Below are 20,853 nucleotides of genomic sequence, written 5' to 3'. Positions count from 1 at the left end.
GTAATCCTCCACGGCAATTCCTTTACTAATATTTACCCAGCTCCTACTTTCTGGTCCTGTCTTGACAAACTAGAATTATCCAGAAATTTCAATTTAGCCAATTTTTTAAGTGAGTCACCGCTATGCCACTGATTGGCTTGACAAGTTTTTCCAGTCTTGAGACAAGACCTGGAAGTAGAGACCAGCAGTGACTTGGTGTGCATTGGAATAGGAGCTCCAAGAGGTGGGTGAGGAATTCTTGTAGTTATTATTATTTTTAAACCAATCTGAGCCTGTATAAAAATAATTTTAGCTAATAAAATCCAACCCACCAACTACACCCAAGAATGTACCTCAACCCACTCAAAAATGCCCATTTTTGGGTGGAGTTTACATAAACTCATATAACTCATAACATCTCCATGGGACCCAGACTTTTTATGACAACATACAACATTTTTCATTTTACAAATTACAGGAAAAGATGCAGGAATGTGGCATTGACCCAACACATGCCATTGTAATCTTCTTCAAAGCATAACATCTAGGGGAGCTTGCGAGACACTATACTGCAACACAGAGGGCATACAAGCCTGTAATTTGGACCCGTAGCCTGAGTCGTTCTGTCTCACCAGGTTCTGACACAGTAATGGGGCCCAAAAGTACAATAGATAGACTTCTATGTCAGCTCCAAATGAGGTTGACATTTATATTGTCCCACAGAGAGACTCCTCTTCCAGCAGAATAGAGCGGAAAGCACAAGTCCTTCCTGGAGTTCACTGTGTGCTGTGTCAGCATCTACTGTATATGTAGCATAGAATCCTTAATTACTGAACAGCACAAAAACGTAGTGACAAATTTATGGTTTCTGGCCCTTGATTCTGGTAGGAAAACATGGTCCGTAGAGTAATTATAACTAACTAACTAACTAAAGGCTTCGTTGCAGCCTTGTGTCTTTTGGCGCCAAAATATAAATATATTGTGATGCGTACATGTTCACTTACTGCGGCGTCGCAGTGGGCTTTTTGTGTTTCTTACCGCTGGGTCTGCTCAAACAACACAATCAGGACACACAGGTGGATGCAGAGTTCTTCTAGCCAGCGAGCAATACCGAGGAGTCTTGTGCTATAACACTTCCACAGGATGTGGCACCTTTCACTTCACAGAATTTGGGCCCCTTGTGTTCTTTAACAGCTTTTTACAGAATCCCCTCACATCTGGAGAGTTCAGATACACTTTCAGTTCAGCTTCAATCTGCTGCTGCTCTTTACTCAGTCAGGTGCTGTCATGAGGGGATGACACTGTATCCCTCTCCAGCACAGCCTCATACACTCCTTCCTACAGTCTCTGTCCAAGATGGCTGCACTTCCTCTTCCTGTCTTCCACTTTTTATAAGAACCCTCCATTTCTCATCTTACAGACATATCACAGTCTCTTAACCAGGTTCAAACAACATCTTGTGGCCAGTTAACAACATTAACTATAAAGAAATAAATATATTGACAACAAGTATAAAATTTATTCAGGAGTGAGTATAATTACATTTATCTTCAATTATACTGCCCTGGTAAGCCAACACACACCTCGCACTATTCACTTACCACAATAGTATATTTCCAGGGATGAGTGGACCCGTAGAAGTTCGGTCTCTCTCTGGTTCGCTCATCTTTATTTATTTCTTATGGCAACTCTAAGCCATTTACAGCTCCTCATACAATTCCGTGTGAGCCGGCTCCTATACTTATTTTCATCACGGTCATATTTGAAAATGATAGCAGAGTTCCCTCCTTTCACATAGTGTCAGTTCACCACCATTGTCTCATCCAGCAGGCGACGGGTTCACTTTAACAAACAAGACTGACAAACTCAAAGGCAAAGAACATTGCCAACAAAGTCAGCGAGGAGTTATGAACGCAGTGATCACACCATCAATATTTCAGATTGAGGTACAAGTTTCATTTCTCTTGATATGAGAAGCTGGTTTTGAGCATTGCTTTACACTCGCTGACTGGTCCCTGGGCTTTCACCGTGGAGCATCGTGTTATTTGCAAAGTTTCCAGAGAACCTAGATAAATATTAATATGTGGTAAATACAAGTAGAAGAGAAAATATCGTAGAAGGTTACAAACTGCAAAAGCAGAACAGTGGAGCCTGGAAAATAATTGCAAGTGAATGTTCCCATCCAAAAATAAGTGTGTGTGTTCTAGAAAAATGAGTCCAGGATTCCATCTGGAAGAGTAAAATACATGGATGGATGGTTGGAGATACTGTAGGTGGAGTGTTAGACTTTCCATCCTAGTTTTCTTTTGGTTCCTTTAGTGTCCTCAAGTGATCATGAAAGAATAATTACAAGTGTGGTGAGCAGTCGGTTTACCTACAAATTACGTCTTGTTTTTCCTCCAACAAACTTGTTGAAATTCAGAATAGTGACTTTGTTTCATATAGAATCTTTACTAAATCTTTTAGGTGTCCCACTGACCTGAATAGCTAGGGGGCCAATTTAAAAAAAAATATAAAACATAAACAAGATCTCTTATTATCTTAACATATTGCAGTCATCACATTACATAGCACTGTGTACTTACAATTGCTCATTTTGGCTTTCTACCCAGATAGTCATTTTCTTTTCTGTTAGGTCTATGACATCACATGATTAAAAACTGATTGGCTGAATCATTCTAAGCTCTATGTAGAAACAAGAGGTCAGTTTTCCCTGCATGAGTCATGACTCACTCAGAACTCCGAACAATAAGACGGACTTCCAGGAAAAGTCCGTGTTTGGAGTGCAGCTCCGTTTCCAGTACGAACCCCGAACTTTACAGTTCGGGTTCGCTCATCTCTAATGGTGACTCAATCGGCCAAGATCTGATTTCCTAAATTTCCGTGGATTTGACAGGTGAAGATATCAGCGTATACTAAGGTTAGACAACCATAAAGATGTAATGTACTGGAGAAAATGGACACTGCTATGACTATCTCCTATAGGTAGCAGACTTGTGACCTTTTATATCTTCTTTATATTATTAGATCTATATTAGTGTTTTTCACATTTTACAGAAAATATATAATTAATTATTTTCTTGTAATTTAGTTTTTGAAGAGCTGATTCCAAGGGAATAAAATCCCTATAAGTTACATGCATTTTTTTCTCTCGCCAACAGGACTATCCACTACCCCCGGATAGCGCCGGCATTTTGGCACTACCTGCGGGTAGATGTGAGTAACAAATAGCATTTAAAGCTCACGCTTACGTTCTTCATCCTTATGATGACCCTACCTTGTTATATCTCGAAATGGGAGCTACATACATGAAAATAAGTCAGGATTACTAGTGGAGTTTTGATAATTCTGCATTGATTCCATTTCAAGTGTTTGCTTTAAAATTAGAAGAATCTGAAGAATGTACCTCCATAAATGTAAAAGAAGGGGAAATATGTAAATTTAAGACCATGGATAGATTATTAGCCCCTTACACATAGACGTATGGATGAGAAGTGACAACCAGACAATTCTAAGGGTGTAATCACTTTTGTCAGTTTTTTTGTTGAATTCTTTTTCCATTCATCTTAGGTTATGTGCAAATTTTAAATATTTGCTGCAGAAATTTATGCATCTGTCAGCAGGAAAAAAGTAGTATAAAATGTGTGCATTTTTGCCATATTTTTTCTTGTGTTTTTGTTGCCTTTTCTTACTTGCTTTTTCGGTGTAGATTTTCCTCTGCTCAAAACAAAAAAAAAACAGTAATAGAATTGGCATCCTGCAGATTTAAATCTGTTGCAAATCTGAAATAAAGTAAAAAAAATAAGCAACGTGTGCGTGAGACTTCAGGAATCTCATTCACTTTGCCGGTACAAAGAAAACCTTCAGGATTTGTAAGAACACAGCAAGCAAAATGAGACAAAAACGCAACATGTGCACCAGCCCTTAAGTGGGCAGTTTCTGCAGCATACAAGTGGATTGGGAAAGTTACAGAAATTTCTGCAATTAATCTGCTGAATGTGATCTTCATCTTCAACATATCTCCTAAGGATACCTGTAGTACATGGTCACACAGAGGGGTTTTATTAGATTTTTGTCATGGATGCAATTCAAAATAAACAGCAAAAACTTTTTTCATATACTCTTTGAAGACTCTTCCTGTGTGATTTCACCTTTCCCTCCCAGATTCTGCCCTTTACATTCACTGCTGCATTGTTAGATCACCTGCCCAGCTGTGATTGACAGCATCTGGGAGGAAGGGGTGAAAGCGCAAAGATAAGTCTGAAGAAACGCCCAGTTGAACTGCAAGGAGAGATTTCACATATTGTGCTCCTAAAGCAACAAATGTGAATATCTTTGCACTAGAGCGACACAGCACAAAATGGAAAAAAAGTGTCAGAATCAGGATTTTTACAATATATTCAACTATTTTTTTCATCCAACAAAGAAAAGAGAGGAGTGCTGACTTCAAAATATAATATATATAAATATATTTATTGAAGACATTGCATAGCAATCATAATAAAATAATCTTTATTTTTATACAGCGCTAACATATTCCGCAGCGCTTTACAGTTTGCACACATTATCATCACTGTCCCCAGTGAGGCTCGCAATCTAGATTCCCTATCAGGGAATGTGGGAGGAAACCCACGCAAACACGGGGAGAACATACAAACTCCTTGCAGATGTTGCTCTTGGTGGGATTCGAACCCAGGACCCCAGCGCTGCAAGGCTGCAGTGCTAACCACTGAGACCACCGTGAACAACAATATGACACAGATGAGTAAGGCAGGATTCCTAACAGTCACCTGGGGCCATAAACAACAAGGGTCTATGCTATACAAGAAGTAAGGAGCACAAGATCTAATCCGATCACCTGTGAACTCATAGTAACGAGATAAGCCCTAAAAAACAAAGTGCAAAGTGCCAATAGTTATAAGAACTCCAGACAGCAGTCAGCATAGCTTACCCATAATCAGATGCCAGTGCACTCTCCCCAGGTGAGCCCCTGGACGTGTGTTTCACCTTCTGCTTTTTCACCAGGAATAATTTTTTTTAGCAAATGCCAGGTCCTCCTTCAGTTACAAAATATACAGTATATACCCTTTTAAAATTGTGGAATTGTATGGATGTGCTTGAGTAAAGGTCATAGAATGCAATTCCCTAGCATAATCCCAATGGTTGGATGGCTCCATCCAATAAAACATGAAAATAAAAAGTAGACTGAACATTTTATGGGATCATTTTAGGAAATATTAGAGTTCCCCTTTAAGCCTGACTTATTATCATTGGTGTGGTGCGCCATTAAGGAAGCAACATTATAATTCATTCCGCTTGAAAGTATAAAGCGAGCTTTCATTGTAAATGCAGAGCGGAGTTTATCATAAAGATAAGCTCGATGGCGCTAAGAACTTGTCATTTCATGCAGCAAATCAAAGGCGCAGCTTTCAAAGGCTAAAGAATAACAAAGGGTGAAAAAGAAGAAAAACCTACATAAACTCATTGTGCATTTCACAAAAGGTTGCAGCCGGCGTCTGCATTAGCAATGAGATGATATTTTCCAGGTGATCTGGCTTCTTCGTTATGACTATTTTCTTTTTTTTTTCTACAGGAACATGAACAGCTCAGTTATTCCTCCACCAGATCCAAAGCTCCCAGCGTCATTATCACGGGCCTGAAGCCGTCCACCAAGTATATATTTCACATCCGCGTCAGGACCGCTGCGGGATACAGCGGCTACAGTCACAAGTTTGAATTTGAAACCGGAGATGAAAGTAAGTTTTAATCAACGTTCTCCAAAGAACGGATCTTATCAGATTTTCAAAATGGTCACTTTTTACTTCACGTTAATTTAGCATGCAAAGTTCCTATCCTTCTTAATTGTGTGGATTTACATCTGTCAGTGGTAGAGACATTGAATGCAATGGCTCACATGGCTTAAAGGGAACCTGCCATGCTGGCCAAGCCACAAGCAGCATGATTCGCAGCGTGGCCATATGATTGCAGCCCGGTGTTTTATTCTCTGTTTCAAGGAAAATATACTTTAAAGGGAATCTGTCACAAGGTTTTTGCTTCCTCATCTGAGAGCAGCATGATGTAGGGAAAGATACCCTGATTCCAGGGATGTATTACTTACTTTACTTGGTGCAGCCGTTGTGATACAATTAAAGTTTTTTCTGCTGCAGAAAGCTGACCACACCCCTGATTTTCAGCTTGCTATGTACATTGTCTATTGACAGTGAGCTGGTAATCACTGCTGGGGGCGTGGTTGGACCAGAAGGCATGCAGGAACTAGTCCGACAATGATAATATCCTGCTGACTAAACACTGATTGTATTGAAACTACAGCACACAGCCTTGGAAGTAACACATCCCTGAAATCAGTATCACAGCCTTCGACATCATGCTGCCTTCAGATTAAATAGCAAAAGACTCCTGCCAGATTCCCTTTAAAGACGCGGAGCGGGGACCACAGCCAGAGAACAGAGTTGTCCAGCACTGCCCCCAGACGGCTTCTCCCAGCACTATTGCATCTGATTGTCAGGTCTCTCACTATGTGCAGGCAAGGGAAAAACCTGTCAATCACCTGGAGCAGCGCTGAGAAGAGTCGGCGGCACAGTAACTACTCGTGTGGTACAGTGGGAGTTGTGACCATATGACAGTGAATGCTTTACTTAGGGCAAAGTACAGATACACAGGTATCAATTACCTATAGGAAAATCTGATCCTGGAGAAATACATAATGTGGTCCAAGCTAGAGAATTTTTACATCAATGTGCAGCATCAGAATGGTAGATTAATTTCCATAATCAATGCTTAATTGTGCTTTGATTATGGAAACACTGTGCATCCATCATTAGCATAGTTGCATATACAGTCCTGTTTTTCATTGAGGGGCAAGGGATCACAGAATCAGTGCTCGGTGGAGTAGGCAGGAATGTTACTTTACCTTGACATGCAGGGAGGCTTTGCAGTTTATTGTAGTTAGGGAAAGAGGGCAATTATGCAATTGGAGATTAATGCAGACGTTAATTATACAAAAATAAGCTACTAATCAAATACAAATTCTAGTAGTTGATGTGTAGGCACACTCCCATGTATACAATGCCCTTGTTAAGCTCACATTTGCCCCCTAGTGGTGAAATCAGGCTGCTAGAGTATTTTGAGCTTTGCACTTTTTTTTATTGGCACCAAATTTATTTTTTCCATTTGCCTCTTCTTTTTTTTTTGAAGACTGTTTGAGCTGTTTGAAAAAGGAAAAAAGGAAATGCCAGCTCACCAACAATAGCAGTCCAGTCTGCACGGAGAATACGATAAGACCTTTCCAGCGCCAAGTAGGGGAAACATGAAGCGAAAAATTCCAGCTCCTGGTAAAAAATTCTCAAGACTTGATTTCATGTAAAATTAAAAACTTGTATCCAAAGCAGATCCAAGGTATGTTTGAAACCCGTTACTTTTGCACACGTCTGCCTTACATACAAGTTTTTAATTTTACATTAAATAAAGTCTTGAGAATTTTTTTGCTTCATTTTTTCGCTTCTATTTTAGGTGTTCCGTGTTCGCCAGTTGTTTTTTTTTTTTTTGCTTGCCTACTATTTGGATGTGGTTTAGGGTTTCCAGATGTGTTGCGATTCAAAAAGTTGCAAAACTTGTCCCAAATGTGTTCCCGTTCTGCCCTTCAGTTAATTTATGCACACCAGAAATATTTCTGACATTTTTTACAGAACATGACACATTTTAGAGCACATAGTTAAAAGCAATAAGAAAGGCAATGTTTTACTTTGCGAAAAAAATTAATGAACCGTGTGCTCCACTATTGCCCACACAGTATAATGGCCCCGATATAATGTATGATTTCCCCATTGCTCCCCTGTACACAATATGATGGTGCCCACAGCCCCCATACAGCCCCCATATACAGTATGATTGACCCCAATACACAGTATGATGGTGCCCGCAGCCCCCATATACAGTACTAGATGGTGGCCCGATTCTAACGCATCAGGTATTCTAGAATATGTATGTAGTTTGTTTATGAACATTCTGCGCCAGTATCGCTGATTGCGGCAAATCCGTGCGGCAGGAGATGACCCGCGGCAACCGTTGGGAGATCAGCGGCTAGCGCCGCAGATCTACTGACAGTAGCGGTGGCGTGCGTCTTTCGAATTCCGTGCCAATTCGGGCCGGACTGCGCCTGTCACTGATTGGTCGCGGCCGGCCGGGATTTCCGCTACAAACAGAGAGACACACAGACAGAATTAGACGATTATATAGTAGATGATCGCTCCCCAGTACACAGTATGATGGCCCCCATATACAGTATGATTGCCCCATTGCTCCCCAGTACACAGTATGATGACCCCCATATACAGTATGATTGCCCCATTGCTCCCAAGTACACAGTATGATGGCCCCCACAGCCCCGATATACAGTATGATTGACCCATTGCTCCCCAGTACACAGTATGATGGCCGCCATATACAGTATGATTGCCCCCATATACAGTATGATTGCCCCATTGCTCCCCAGTACACAGTATGATGGCCCCCACAGCCCCGATATACAGTATGATGGCCCCCATATACAGTATGATGGCCCCCATATACAGTATGATTGCCCCATTGCTCCCAAGTACACTGTATGATGGCCCCCACAGCCCCGATATACAGTATGATGGCCCCCATATACAGTATGATGGCCCCCATATACAGTATGATTGCCCCATTGCTCCCCAGTACACAGTATGATGGCCCCCACAGCCCCGATATACAGTATGATGGCCCCCATATACAGTATGATGGCCCCCATATACAGTATGATTGCCCCATTGCTCCCAAGTACACTGTATGATGGCCCCCACAGCCCCGATATACAGTATGATGGCCCCCATATACAGTATGATGGCCCCCATATACAGTATGATTGCCCCACTGCTCCCCAGTACACAGTATGATGGCCCCCACAGCCCCTATTTGCAGTATGATGCTACCCATAGCTTAAAGTTAGCCATACATACACTTAGATGGCTCCTTCTGCTCCCTCTTAACAGTTTGATGGCCCCCACTGCACCCCTATACGCTGTATGATGTCCCCATAGCTCCCCTATGTCCTTTTACAGACTAATGCCCCCAAAGCCACCATACACTGTACACTTTATAATACCCAACAGCTGTTGCTTCCTGCTTCTGATTGGGCAGCTCACACAGGCAGAAGATGTCACGTCCATTTTTACTTAAAAAAAGTTAACTCATTGTGTGCCAAGACTTTCATTGCTGATATCTCCGCAACAGAGAGTCAAAATTCAGATAAACACGATTTATTGCACTCTGCAGTCATTATTACGTCATGTGTCTACCTCGGCACGATACATTTGGTGGAAGGTCTTCTATCAAGAATTAAAAATGGAAGAAGTAATAGCTCTAAATAACTACGTAAAATCGGTCTCATTAAAATCTCAGCAGTACAGAAGGAATGAACAGCGTAAAGGTATTTTTCTGGGACACAATTTGTGCCGCCTCGATAATTCACAACAGAATCAAATGCATCATTACAAGACGCAGCCAGATACGGCTAACTATTTTCATTTTTAAGTGATTATTAATAGTTAGTTACGATGCAGAAACGGCTGACCTCGCATGAACACAGAGGGATTTGAAATAAATCATTCTACATGTACATATTGCTGTAAAGTTATAATTCTGCTAGAAAAAGCATTTCAGAAAGCATCTATGCAAATAGTTAATGGTTCTATAGGGGCAAAACAACCGTTGTGTCCGGGCCTCATAAATAACATTGCATCAGACATGCACGGATTATTACTATTTCTAGCTGAGCATATAATTGGATAATCGTATGTAACCCAATTTCTGCAAGAAAATCTAGCGCTATCTGTTTCCCAGATTGCTAACGTGTTACAGCAACCCCCATTTTTTCTATAATTTATTCCACTTTGCTCATTTTGCTTCGTATTGTAAGCCAGGATGTTTCAATTCACTGACAGCAAGCCGGCAATTGTAAAAATGGAGAGGAATTAAGTAAAAAAAAAAGTAGCATAAGTTTCCGTTATAATTACATTTTATTTAAAATAAAGGGAACAGTCTACATAATCATTACTGGAAATACAAGTAATTGTAAGCAAAAACAAATAATTTAGATATTACCTGGAATTATACATTTTTATATGCTGGACCACGAGATTTTACCTTACTGACAGTCACTGTTATGGAGACTTATACTGATTATAATCATTTTATTTATATAGCATCAACCTATTGTGTAGCACTTTACAATTAAGGCTACTTTCACACTTGCGTTAGGAGGCGCAGCGCATGGCCGCCGTGCAGCTCCGCCCACTGCCGCACCCCCTCCGGTCAGCTCCTCCTATGGGTGCATGACGCTGCTATGATTTTGACGGTGCATGCGCCCTTTTGACGGTGCGCCGCCGTGCGCCAAACGCACCATGTTGCATTTTGCTGCGCTCGGCGCACCATCAAAGGAGCGCGTCCAAGACCAAGAATTGTGGTAAGTGCCAAACATGTTCCTGCACGGTCAGACACATCAATTACAGATGACACAGCAGGGGCACATTTATAAGATGATCTCAGTACAGAAACATTTTTAACACATCCAATTGAAGAACTTATTATTACTCCAAGTTCTATTGATTAAAACAGACTTTGCAGAAGCAAAGACTGCTTCATTCGGAAGTCGAAAGGCCACTGCAGCCTGTGATCGGGTGACTAGAAAAACACATTATCAGATGTTTTTATCATGATTGCTTTTTTAGTCAGTGGGCTTATTACTTCTGAACAGAGCAGGCTTTGCTGCCGTAGCTGGTGAAGACCTCCAAGTGACCTGCACCAGATCCACTAAGGTTCTATAAGATGAACATGCCATCATTATTTAATTTAAAGCAAACCTGTCAGCAGGATTTTGCTAAGTGAACTACAGGCAGTGTCAGGTTGGCAGTGTTAAACTGATTAAAATGATACCTGGGGTGAAGAAATCCGCCATGTGGTTCTTGTGTAATCAGTGTTGGGTTTTCAGCTAATGATATGTCTGTGCTCCGAGGCGGGACTTTAAGCAGAGTCTTATCTTCCTGCTCTATGCCAGAGAAATCAAGAAGAGACCTGACCACAGGCTGCCCCTAAACACAATCAGTCTGTCTCTAAGATGAGGAACATATTCTTTGAGACAGGCCTGTGGCAGGTCTTTCCAGTGACATTTTAAACAAACTGCTTTAACAGTAGCTTATTTCTAAAGGCCCTTTTACATTTAGCGATGCACCAGCGATCCGACGAGCGATCCGACCCGGTCAGGATCGCTGGTGCATCGCTAAATGATCGCTAGTGAGCTTTCACACAGAAAGATCTCACAGCGATGCAGCAGCGACGCAGCGCACGATACTCACCTTTCACACACAGCGATCCTGGCGTCCTCCCGCCCGCCTCCACGCGTCGCTCGTCATCACAGCAGGAAGCCCCAGCAGGAAGCTGACGACGAGAAATGGAGCCGGACATTCTCGCGCGATCAGAGATGGACAGCGGGGGAGCCGGTCGTTGGTAAGTATCACACATAGCGATATCGCTAGCAATATCGCTATAACGTCACAAAACCGGTGACGTTTTAGCGATATTGCTAGCGATATCGCTTAGTGTAAAACCCCCTTAAGACCTAAGAATCAGACATGTTGAAATTCATTATGCTTGATCCTATTTTCTCAAATGTCTGACAAGTTTGGGATGCTGCCATAACATGGTCAGCAGAGCCCGATAAAATCCATGGGATTGACTGACTTTCCTCATAGCTATTTAGCTATTGACTCTACTATTGTGAAGATAAATGTCTAGAAGAGATTGAACCATAGTATAACAACAATTATTAATCTATTGTTTATGACATGAATATTTAGTACCTTATGTTTTGCTTCTTTCAGCTTCAGATATGGCTGCAGAACAAGGGCAAATTCTGGTAATTGCCACCGCTGCTGTCGGAGGATTTACCCTCTTGGTCATCCTTACTCTGTTCTTCCTCATCACTGGCCGGTAAGCCGATCTCTATTCAATAGTCACTATTTTAGGATTGTGACTGAATTGAACAATCCCTGGTTATCTTGAATACATTTATTCTTTTGTGCCTGTCACGTACAATTACACTGTTCTACTTATTTTCAAAGGTTGTTGGGTTCAGTAAATTAATGAGCCATTTCCTTAGGATTTTGACCTCCTGAATTCAAATCTGACAATGATAATTTTTAGTTGGCCCTACTTTCTATGATGCCAAAGAGTTTTCATTTTACTGCTCGATATCTATATTTATGTTGAGATTATCCAAAAGCAGAATTTATGATTGAAGAGTAGTGATAAGGGTAAGAGCAATTGACTAGTGACTTGTTTGAGATAAACCAAAAGGTTTAGCAAATAAAAGTGCATTAACCCCTTAGGGACAGAGCCAATTTGGTACTCAATGACCAGGCCAATTTTTACAATTCTGACTACGGTCACTTTATGAGGTTATAGCTTTGGAACGCCTCAACATATCCCACTGATTCTGAGACTGTTTTTTCGTCACATATTGTACTTCATGTCAGTGGTAAAATTTATTCGATATAACTTGTGTTTATTAATGAAAAAAAATGGAAATTTAGCAAAAATGTTTGAAAATGTTGCAATTTTCAAACTTTTAACTTTCGGACAGAGAGTGATGTCACACAAAATAGTTAATAAATAACATTTCCCACATGTCTACTTTACATCAGCACAATTTTGGAAACATAATTTTTTTTTGTTAGGACGTTATAAGGGTTAAAAGTCGACCAGCGATTTCTTATTTTTCCAACAAAATTTACAAAAACATTTCTTTAGGGACCACCTCACATTTGAAGTGAGTTTGGGGGGTCAATATAGCAGAAAATACCCAAAAGTGACACCATTCTAAAAACTGCACCCCTCAAGGTGCACAAAACCACATTCAAGAAGTTTATTATCCCTTCAGGTGCTTCACGAGAGCTAAAGCCATGTGGAAGGAAAAATGAATTTCCTTTTTTCACAAAAAATTTACTTTGGAACCAATTTTTTTATTTTCACAAGGATATCAGGAGAAAATGGACCACCAAATTTGTTGTGCAATTTCTCCTGAGTACGCAGATATCCCATATGTGGGGAATAGCTACTGTTTAGGTGCCTGGCAGGGCTCAGAAGTGAGGGAACACCATTTGACTTTTTGAACGCATAATTGACTGGAATCAATGGTGGCACCATGTCGTGTTTGGAGACCCTGTGATGTACCTAAACAGTGGAAACCCCCCAATTCTAACTCTAACCCTAGCCCCAACACACCCCTAACACTAATCCCAACCCTAACCATAACTCTAACCACAAGCCTAACCCTAACACACCCCTAACCCTAATCCCAACCCTAACTCTAATCCCAGCCCTAACCGTAATCTTAACCCTAACCTCAACCAACCCTAACTTTAGCCCAACTCACTTTTTCCCAACTTTAACCATAATTGGAAAATGGAAATAAATATATATTTTTTATTTTATTATTTTTCACTAACTAAGGAGGTGATAAAGGGGATTTGATTTACTATTTTTTTTATTTTGATCACTGTGATAGAGTCTATCACATTGACCAAAATGAACTAATAGGAAAAATCTCCTATTGTTGCAGGGTGCCGGCCGGCAGATCTCGGCGGGCGCACTGCGCATGCGCCCATCATTTTCATCTAGAAACCGCCGGCGGCCTGGGGAACTTCATGGGGGGATGCAGGGACAGCGGAGGTACCAGGGGCGGATCGGGGGAACCCATTTCTCTCTCCTCTGATGTACAATCACATCAGAGGAGAGAGAAATTAAATGGAAAATCTGACTTTTTTTCTTTGCAGTCACCGTTATACCATTAATAACGGGGATTGCAACACCGGGGTTGGTAAATACCAACCCAAATCATGTTCTCAGGGGTCTCGGCTACTCCCGGAAGCCAAGACCCTGGAGAAATTCCAACTCTGGGGAGCGCTATACCTTTATTTTTGTGGTTTAAGCACCCTGATCTGCCGCAGTTAAATGGTGTATCGGCGGTCGTTAAGGGGTTAAAGAGGTTTTATATAAATAAAGCTTCATTTTGATATAAGCTTTGACTTTGGCTCTTTTTATATAGGTTTTCTCAAAATCTCAAGTTATCCACTATCCCAATTTCTACGGAGCCTTGTCTTGAATGTAGGGAAGCGATGCATATTCATCCGTCTCTCCATTCATTGTCAATGGAACTACCGCGAATGGCTGAGCACTGTGCCATCACTTTTTTCATGAGTACTGTAGACGATGAATGGACTGAAGCTTCAGCATGAGCAACTTCCCTCTACTCCAACCTATATAAAACTGGAAGCTTCTTTAAAGCAAAATTCCCTTTCCAGACATTTATAGACACAAAAATGCCTGATATACCATAGATGGGTCCCACATATGGAAACTACTTATCTCTAGAATGGGCGTCTCCGTATTTATGTAAAGGAAAGGTTGAACAGGCATGTACAGTTCCTTACATTTATTTCCATAGGCTTTAAAAGCAAAAAAGAAACTAAGAAAGCCATGCTTGGCTGTTTTTGTAACTCTCGTAGAAATTAATGTGATGCTTGCATGGTCACCGCTCTGTCTACAGCAGCCATGGGACAGAGGTTATGGACCCCTGTTTTACAGATAGATACTAGTATTCCTAGTTATACCTCTGCCAGTTATCTCCCATTCACTTGAATAAAATCTGATCTGCAGCACTCGGGAGAGGACACTAAACAATGTAGAAATCTATAAATTGTTACCATATGGTCACTATCAGGTGCTCGATGGGAGGTGTCAAATGTTGGACCCCCTACCAATATGATAATGATGACCTATCCTGCAGATAGGTCATCAATATGTCTATCTCAGCCAACGCCTTTCATGTTTAATATAGAAATGAAATAACCCCTTAAGTCATAGGAATTCTACTTTGCGATTGCAAATCCAAAAATTGTACTAAAATTAACTTTTACAAATAACTTTATTGAAGCTCAGCACATTGGCATTATAGTTCTTGCAGAAGCAAAAGGCAACTTTGTAGAGTTACGATTTAAAGGCATACTACTGCTACAGTTGAGTGAATTATTTCACACAACTCCAGTTGACAGTTCTGCGCAGGAGTGTTCTATAGCCGTGGATGGGAGTTGTGTGAATTTACTGAATCTCCGGGATCCCTGGCTTGACTTATGGTTAGCCAGGCTAGCTAGACGTCACCTGTGCGCCATATGCTAAACAAAAGACGTCAAGCCAGGTCGGGAACCCTGGAGCTCAGGAAATTCGTGCAGTTCCTGTCCAGTGAGCACTGACCTGGATGATGGACTGGACCTGTGTTGCACGAAGCAATCCACTCATCTTTAATGAATACCATAATCATTTATGATGTGAGTTTAATAATGTGTCATAAATGCCTGATAGGGAAAGATCCCACTTCTAAATCCCCCATCTACAGTTGTGGCCAAAAGTATTGACACCCCTGCAATTCTGTCAGATAATACTCAGTTTATTCCTGAAAATGATTGCAAACACAAATTCTTTGGTATTATTATCTTCATTTAATTTGTCTTAAATGAAAAAACACAAAAGAGAATGAAGCAAAAAAGCAAAACATTGATCATTTCACACAAAACTCCAAAAATGGGCCAGACAAAAGTATTGGCACCCTTAGCCTAATACTTGGTTGCACAACCTTTAGCCAAAATAACTGCGACCAGCTGCTTCCGGTAACCATCAATGAGTTTCTTACAATGCTCTGCTGGAATTTTAAACCATTGATCTTTGGCAAACTGCTCCAGGTCCCTGATATTAGAAGGGTGCCTTCTCCAAACTGCCATTTTTAGATCTCTCCACAGGTGTTCTATGGGATTCAGGTCTGGACTCATTGCTGGCCACCTTAGAAGTCTCCAGTGCTTTCTCTCAAACCATTTTCTAGTGCTTTTTGAAGTGTGTTTTGGGTCATTGTCCTGCTGGAAGACCCATGACCTCTGAGGAAGACCCAGCTTTCTCACACTGGGCCCTACATTATGCTGCAAAATTTGTTGGTAGTCTTCAGACTTCATAATACCATGCACACGGTCAAGCAGTCCAGTGCCAGAGGCAGCAAAGCAACCCCAAAACATCAGGGAACCTCCACCATGTTTGACTGTAGGGATCGTGTTCTTTTCTTTGAATGCCTCTTTTTTTCTCCTGTAAACTCTATGTTGATGCCTTTGCCCAAAAAGCTCTACTTTTGTCTCATCTGACCAGAGAATATTCTTCCAAAACGTTTTAGGCTTTTTCAGGTAAGTTTTGGCAAACTCCAACCTGACTTTTTTATGTCTCGGGGTAAGAAGTGGGGTCTTCCTGGGTCTCCTACCATACAGTCCCTTTTCATTCAGACGCCGACTGATAGTACGGGTTGACACTGTTGTACCCTCGGACTGCAGGGCAGCTTGAACTTGTTTGGATGTTAGTCGAGGTTCTTTATCCAACATCCGCACAATCTTGCATTGAAATCTCTTGTCAATTTTTCTTTTCCGTCCACATCTAGGGAGGTTAGCCACAGTGCCATGGGCTTTAAACTTCTTAATGACACTGCGCACGGTAGACACAGGAACATTCAGGTCTTTGGAGATGGACTTGTAGCCTTGAGATTGCTCATGCTTCCTCACAATTTGGTTTCTCAAGTTCTCAGACAGTTCTTTGGACTTCTTTCTTTTCTCCATGCTCAATGTGGTACACACAAGGACACAGGACAGAGGTTGAGTCAACTTTAATCCATGTCATCTGGCTGCAAGTGTGATTTAGTTATTGTCAACACCTGTTAGGTGCCACAGGTAAGTTACAGGTGCTGTTAATTACACAAATTAGAGAAGCATCACATGATTTTTCGAACAGTGCCAATACTTTTGTCCACCCTCTTTTTTATGTTTGGTGTGTAATTATATCCAATTTGGCTTTAGGACAATTCTTTTTGTGTTTTTTCATTTAAGACAAATTAAATGAAGATAATAATACCAAAGAATTTGTGTTTGCAATCATTTTCAGGAAGAAACTGAGTATTATCTGACAGAATTGCAGGGGTGTCAATACTTTTGGCCACAACTGTATTAGTGTCCCAGAATGTGCTTTTTTTTCCACTGAAGTTCTTGGCCCCTCAAAGGAAATTATTTTGGGGGTTCACTCTCTGGCAATATAGAACCATTGTACAGTGCACCAATGGCATCTCATCAGCAAGATTCCAAATAGTTATTTGAGAATCAACCCGTAAGATATAGACCCTAGTAACAAGTGACTGGCTGATAAGTCACCTTCACATGAGGTTGTCTTCTGCTGCACCTCTGGATCCCATCGTTGTGGCTAAACAAGTGACTGGCTGAAAAGTCACCTCCACATGAGGTTGTCTTCTGCTGCACCTCTGGAGCCCATCGTTGTGGCTAAACAAGTGACTGGCTGCAAAGTCACCTCCACATGAGGTTGTCTTCTGTTTCATCTCTGGAGTACATCGTTGTGGCTAAACAAGTGAGTGGAAGAATAGTCACATCCACATGAGGTTGTCTTCTGGTGCACCTCTGGAGCCCATCACTGTGGCTAAATAAGTGACTAGCTGAAAAGTCACCTCCACATGAGATTGTCTTCTGCTGCACCTCTGGAGCCCATCGTTGTGACTAAACAAGTGACTTGCTGAAAAGTCACCTCCACATGAGGTTGTCTTCTGTTGCACCTCTAGAGCCCATCATTGTGGCTAAACAAGTGACTGGCTGAAAAGTCACCTCCACTTGAGTTTGTCTTCTTCTGCACCTGTGGAACCCATGGTTGTGGCTCCTCATAGGATCCTCTCCTCCCCTGACTGACTAATCCAATCCCATGCACAATATATTATACCCATCATAGAAAGTAACATTTGTGACTTTTCCAAAGTCAAATATCATACCCCATTTGTGCTGCCTGCTTCCACAGTCTTCAGTTCACTGCCTTCGTATTCATAATTTCATTCTGCTTTTGTCAAAGGTGAAGTGCCTGCGTGATGATTTAATTAGCCGACTGTTATTTCTTGCTCGGCATACTAATTACCAAAAATAAGTGCCTGAAATGATTAGCAAGGAACTCATTTACAAGAAGTAGTATTTCTCTTTTACAAAATGTCAGCCATTGATTGTAAAAGAAAAGCATATTCTCTGTGAAAGGACCAAAGCAGAGCCGCAGCCGTCTTCCTTTTCTTCTAGTTAAAGGGCATTCAACAAGTTTAAGGTTGAAAAGCATGACGTCTGTGTTTTAATCTTGCTAATTAACTTGCATATTGTGCAATGCCTTCTAATAATTTTTAATAATTAATATTTTTTTTTATCCCGTCGCAATGTACCGTACTTTACATTCACAAATCTCATTAGAACTGGAGGAATAGCAGTTTTAGTCCACTGATACATCGTCTCTGGTCAGTGCAATTAAAAATGGAATTGCTCCATGGCTAGAATACTAAGCGAGTAGACAAGGAGCAGATATTATTGACTGCGTTTCAGTTACAGCACATCTATAAATTATTAGCTCCAGGGGAAAAGTCTTCTGCGACACTTAAATAAATGCTAACCGAGTATCAGGTCACACGTCATCTGCCCGAGGGCAGCGGACGCCAGGCATCCTTTATTTCAATAAGGATCAATTCTTATATGTTTATCTCCAGCAATGACAGGGTCAATATATTCCAACTTGTGACATTACTAGTACAAAGAGCCGCTGGTGTTCAGGACCTACCGGATTTCTGCCTCCAAGCTCCGATGATGACAGATCAAACCTCCGTTTACAGCTTCATTTCAGAATGAAGAGGAGCATTGTCAAATTTAGCAAGACGCCATTAGTAAAAAAAAAAAATGTCATACTCACTAAAGACTTTGTATAGCCTCTCAGGCAAAATTGGAATTGTAAAATATAAAACGATTCTTATTTTCCCCAGTTACAATAATATACATATGTATCGCTTCTTATGTTTCCTCTTGGGTCAAGAGGAATGTTGACCAACTATAAAAGAAAAATGATTTTGTGATACTCTGTTGGGAAAGGTTTATGCTGTATGCATCTATTAATGGCCACCCACTGGTTTTGATGTGTATTACAGCCTGTTGAAGGGTTTTTTTGGCATGCCTCAATAATGTACTGAGCTTGAATTGTGGCAAATTTGACTCCTTAAAGAGTTTGTCCCTTGTTTTGTATCGAGGAATGCATCGCTGCACTGCTTCCTTGCCAAGAGAAGAAGAGGTGCACTCCTGATAATTGACAGTTCGGACCAACAGCATGGCTGCACTGGCATCAGAGCAGCGATTGCAAAGTCTAGAACAATTAGCTTGTAAGTGCTCTGTTCCTTACCAAGGAGACCGGTCACTGCTGGTACACTGCTGGTAACATAGGCAATAGTGATGAGCGAGTATACTCATTACTCAAGATTTCCCAAGCAATGCTCGGATGATCTCCGAGTATTTTGATGTGCTTGGAGATTTAGTTTCTGTCGCCGTAGCTGCATGATTTGTCGTCTGCTAGACAGCCTGAATACATGAGGGGATTTCCTAACAAACAGGCATTCCTCACATGTATTCAGGCTGTCTAGCAGCCGCAAATCATGCAGCTGCGGCGACACAAACTAAATCTCCGAGCACGCCAAAAATACTCGGAGGACACCCGGGCATGCTCGGGAAATCTTGAGTAATGAGTATACTCGCTCATCGCTAATAGGCAATGAGTAGTAAATTAACAAGATGATTACAAATTAACTGTCTTCCGTAGTTGTCTGTCTACACTTACGGCCAACTTAGGGGCATTATTACTGTTAGTATTATAATATAATATTTTTCCTCTCTTTATGAGGCTGGCCATGCCAATAACATACAGTAAATTCCCTTTCAAAGATATTTCAAGAACAATACCACTGAGTTATGAAAAGGTGGTTTACTTTATCATAGGAAGCAAAAATATGATTTAGTGGTACTCTGTTGGGGGTCGTTTATTCTTTGTAGTCCCAATTCATCAAAGTGTTTACTCCAGTAAAACAATTTGAGAACTGATAAAACTTTTTGCACAGCAAAATAGTGTACAATGATTTAGCAACTTTTGGAATTTTCATTCCAGTTTTGCGAACATGAGTGGGATAGAGTGGAAGGCTTTTGAGTACAATTTGCCGCTAGGCACAGAAAGGCATACACCACTTTTAAGATGCATCTGACACGTTAAGAGGCACTCGCTCAGACTTCAACAAGCCCGCTCATCAAGACAGGCATGAAAAGTGCAGGTTTTGATGAATCGGGACCTACATGTCTGTAGCCACCCAGCTGTTAGGATGTGGATGGAATGGTTTCACTAGTATGTTGTGAGAATGCAATGAATTTGCATTGCGAGAAGTTTCAGTTATTAAAGGGGTTGTCTGGTCTAAAACTACAAGTCTACGGTCACTCTATGTGCCTACTGACTTGCGAATCTTCACATCTCACACACTGCACGTTGCGAGGATTCTTCAGCACCATTAGCATGACCGCAAGTAGGAGATTAGTATATATGCGGTCACATGCCGACTAGACTGGTGCAGCCTCGCTTAATGCAAGTGTATTGAGCGAGGCCGGATACAGTCTAGTTGGAATGTGGTCAAATATTTGCAGAAACATGACCACCCATTCCCAACGTCAGCACCAGAGATTCCTCACAGCAAACAGTGCTTCAGGTTTCCAAAGTTGCAAAGTGGTTAAAAGTAGTGACCGGTCCATTCTTCAAGTAGCTTCTTCTTGGAAGACGCTCACTTTTATGCATACAAATTAAAAAAAGCAAAATATGGCCTAAAAGATGCCAAATAAGACTCTTCAGGAAACTGCCCTCATT

General features: G+C 41.2%; 1 protein-coding gene across 1 annotated transcript in view; it reads left to right on the top strand.

Annotated features, from left to right (window-relative positions):
• EPHA6 (EPH receptor A6) overlaps positions 1 to 20,853 on the top strand; it is a 1,179,434-nt gene that overhangs the window by 897,567 nt on the left and 261,014 nt on the right. Inside the window, exons 7-8 of the mRNA XM_073584415.1 lie at positions 5,573 to 5,735; positions 11,898 to 12,006. Of these exons, the coding sequence (XP_073440516.1) occupies positions 5,573 to 5,735; positions 11,898 to 12,006 (272 nt within the window). The remainder of the gene's footprint in view (positions 1 to 5,572; positions 5,736 to 11,897; positions 12,007 to 20,853) is intronic.

This window comes from Dendrobates tinctorius, unplaced genomic scaffold (assembly GCF_039654945.1).
Source record: "Dendrobates tinctorius isolate UK_male_01 unplaced genomic scaffold, ASM3965494v1 ptg000084l, whole genome shotgun sequence".
Taxonomy (NCBI): Eukaryota; Metazoa; Chordata; class Amphibia; order Anura; family Dendrobatidae; genus Dendrobates; species Dendrobates tinctorius.
This window is presented reverse-complemented; position numbering and strand designations above follow the sequence as displayed.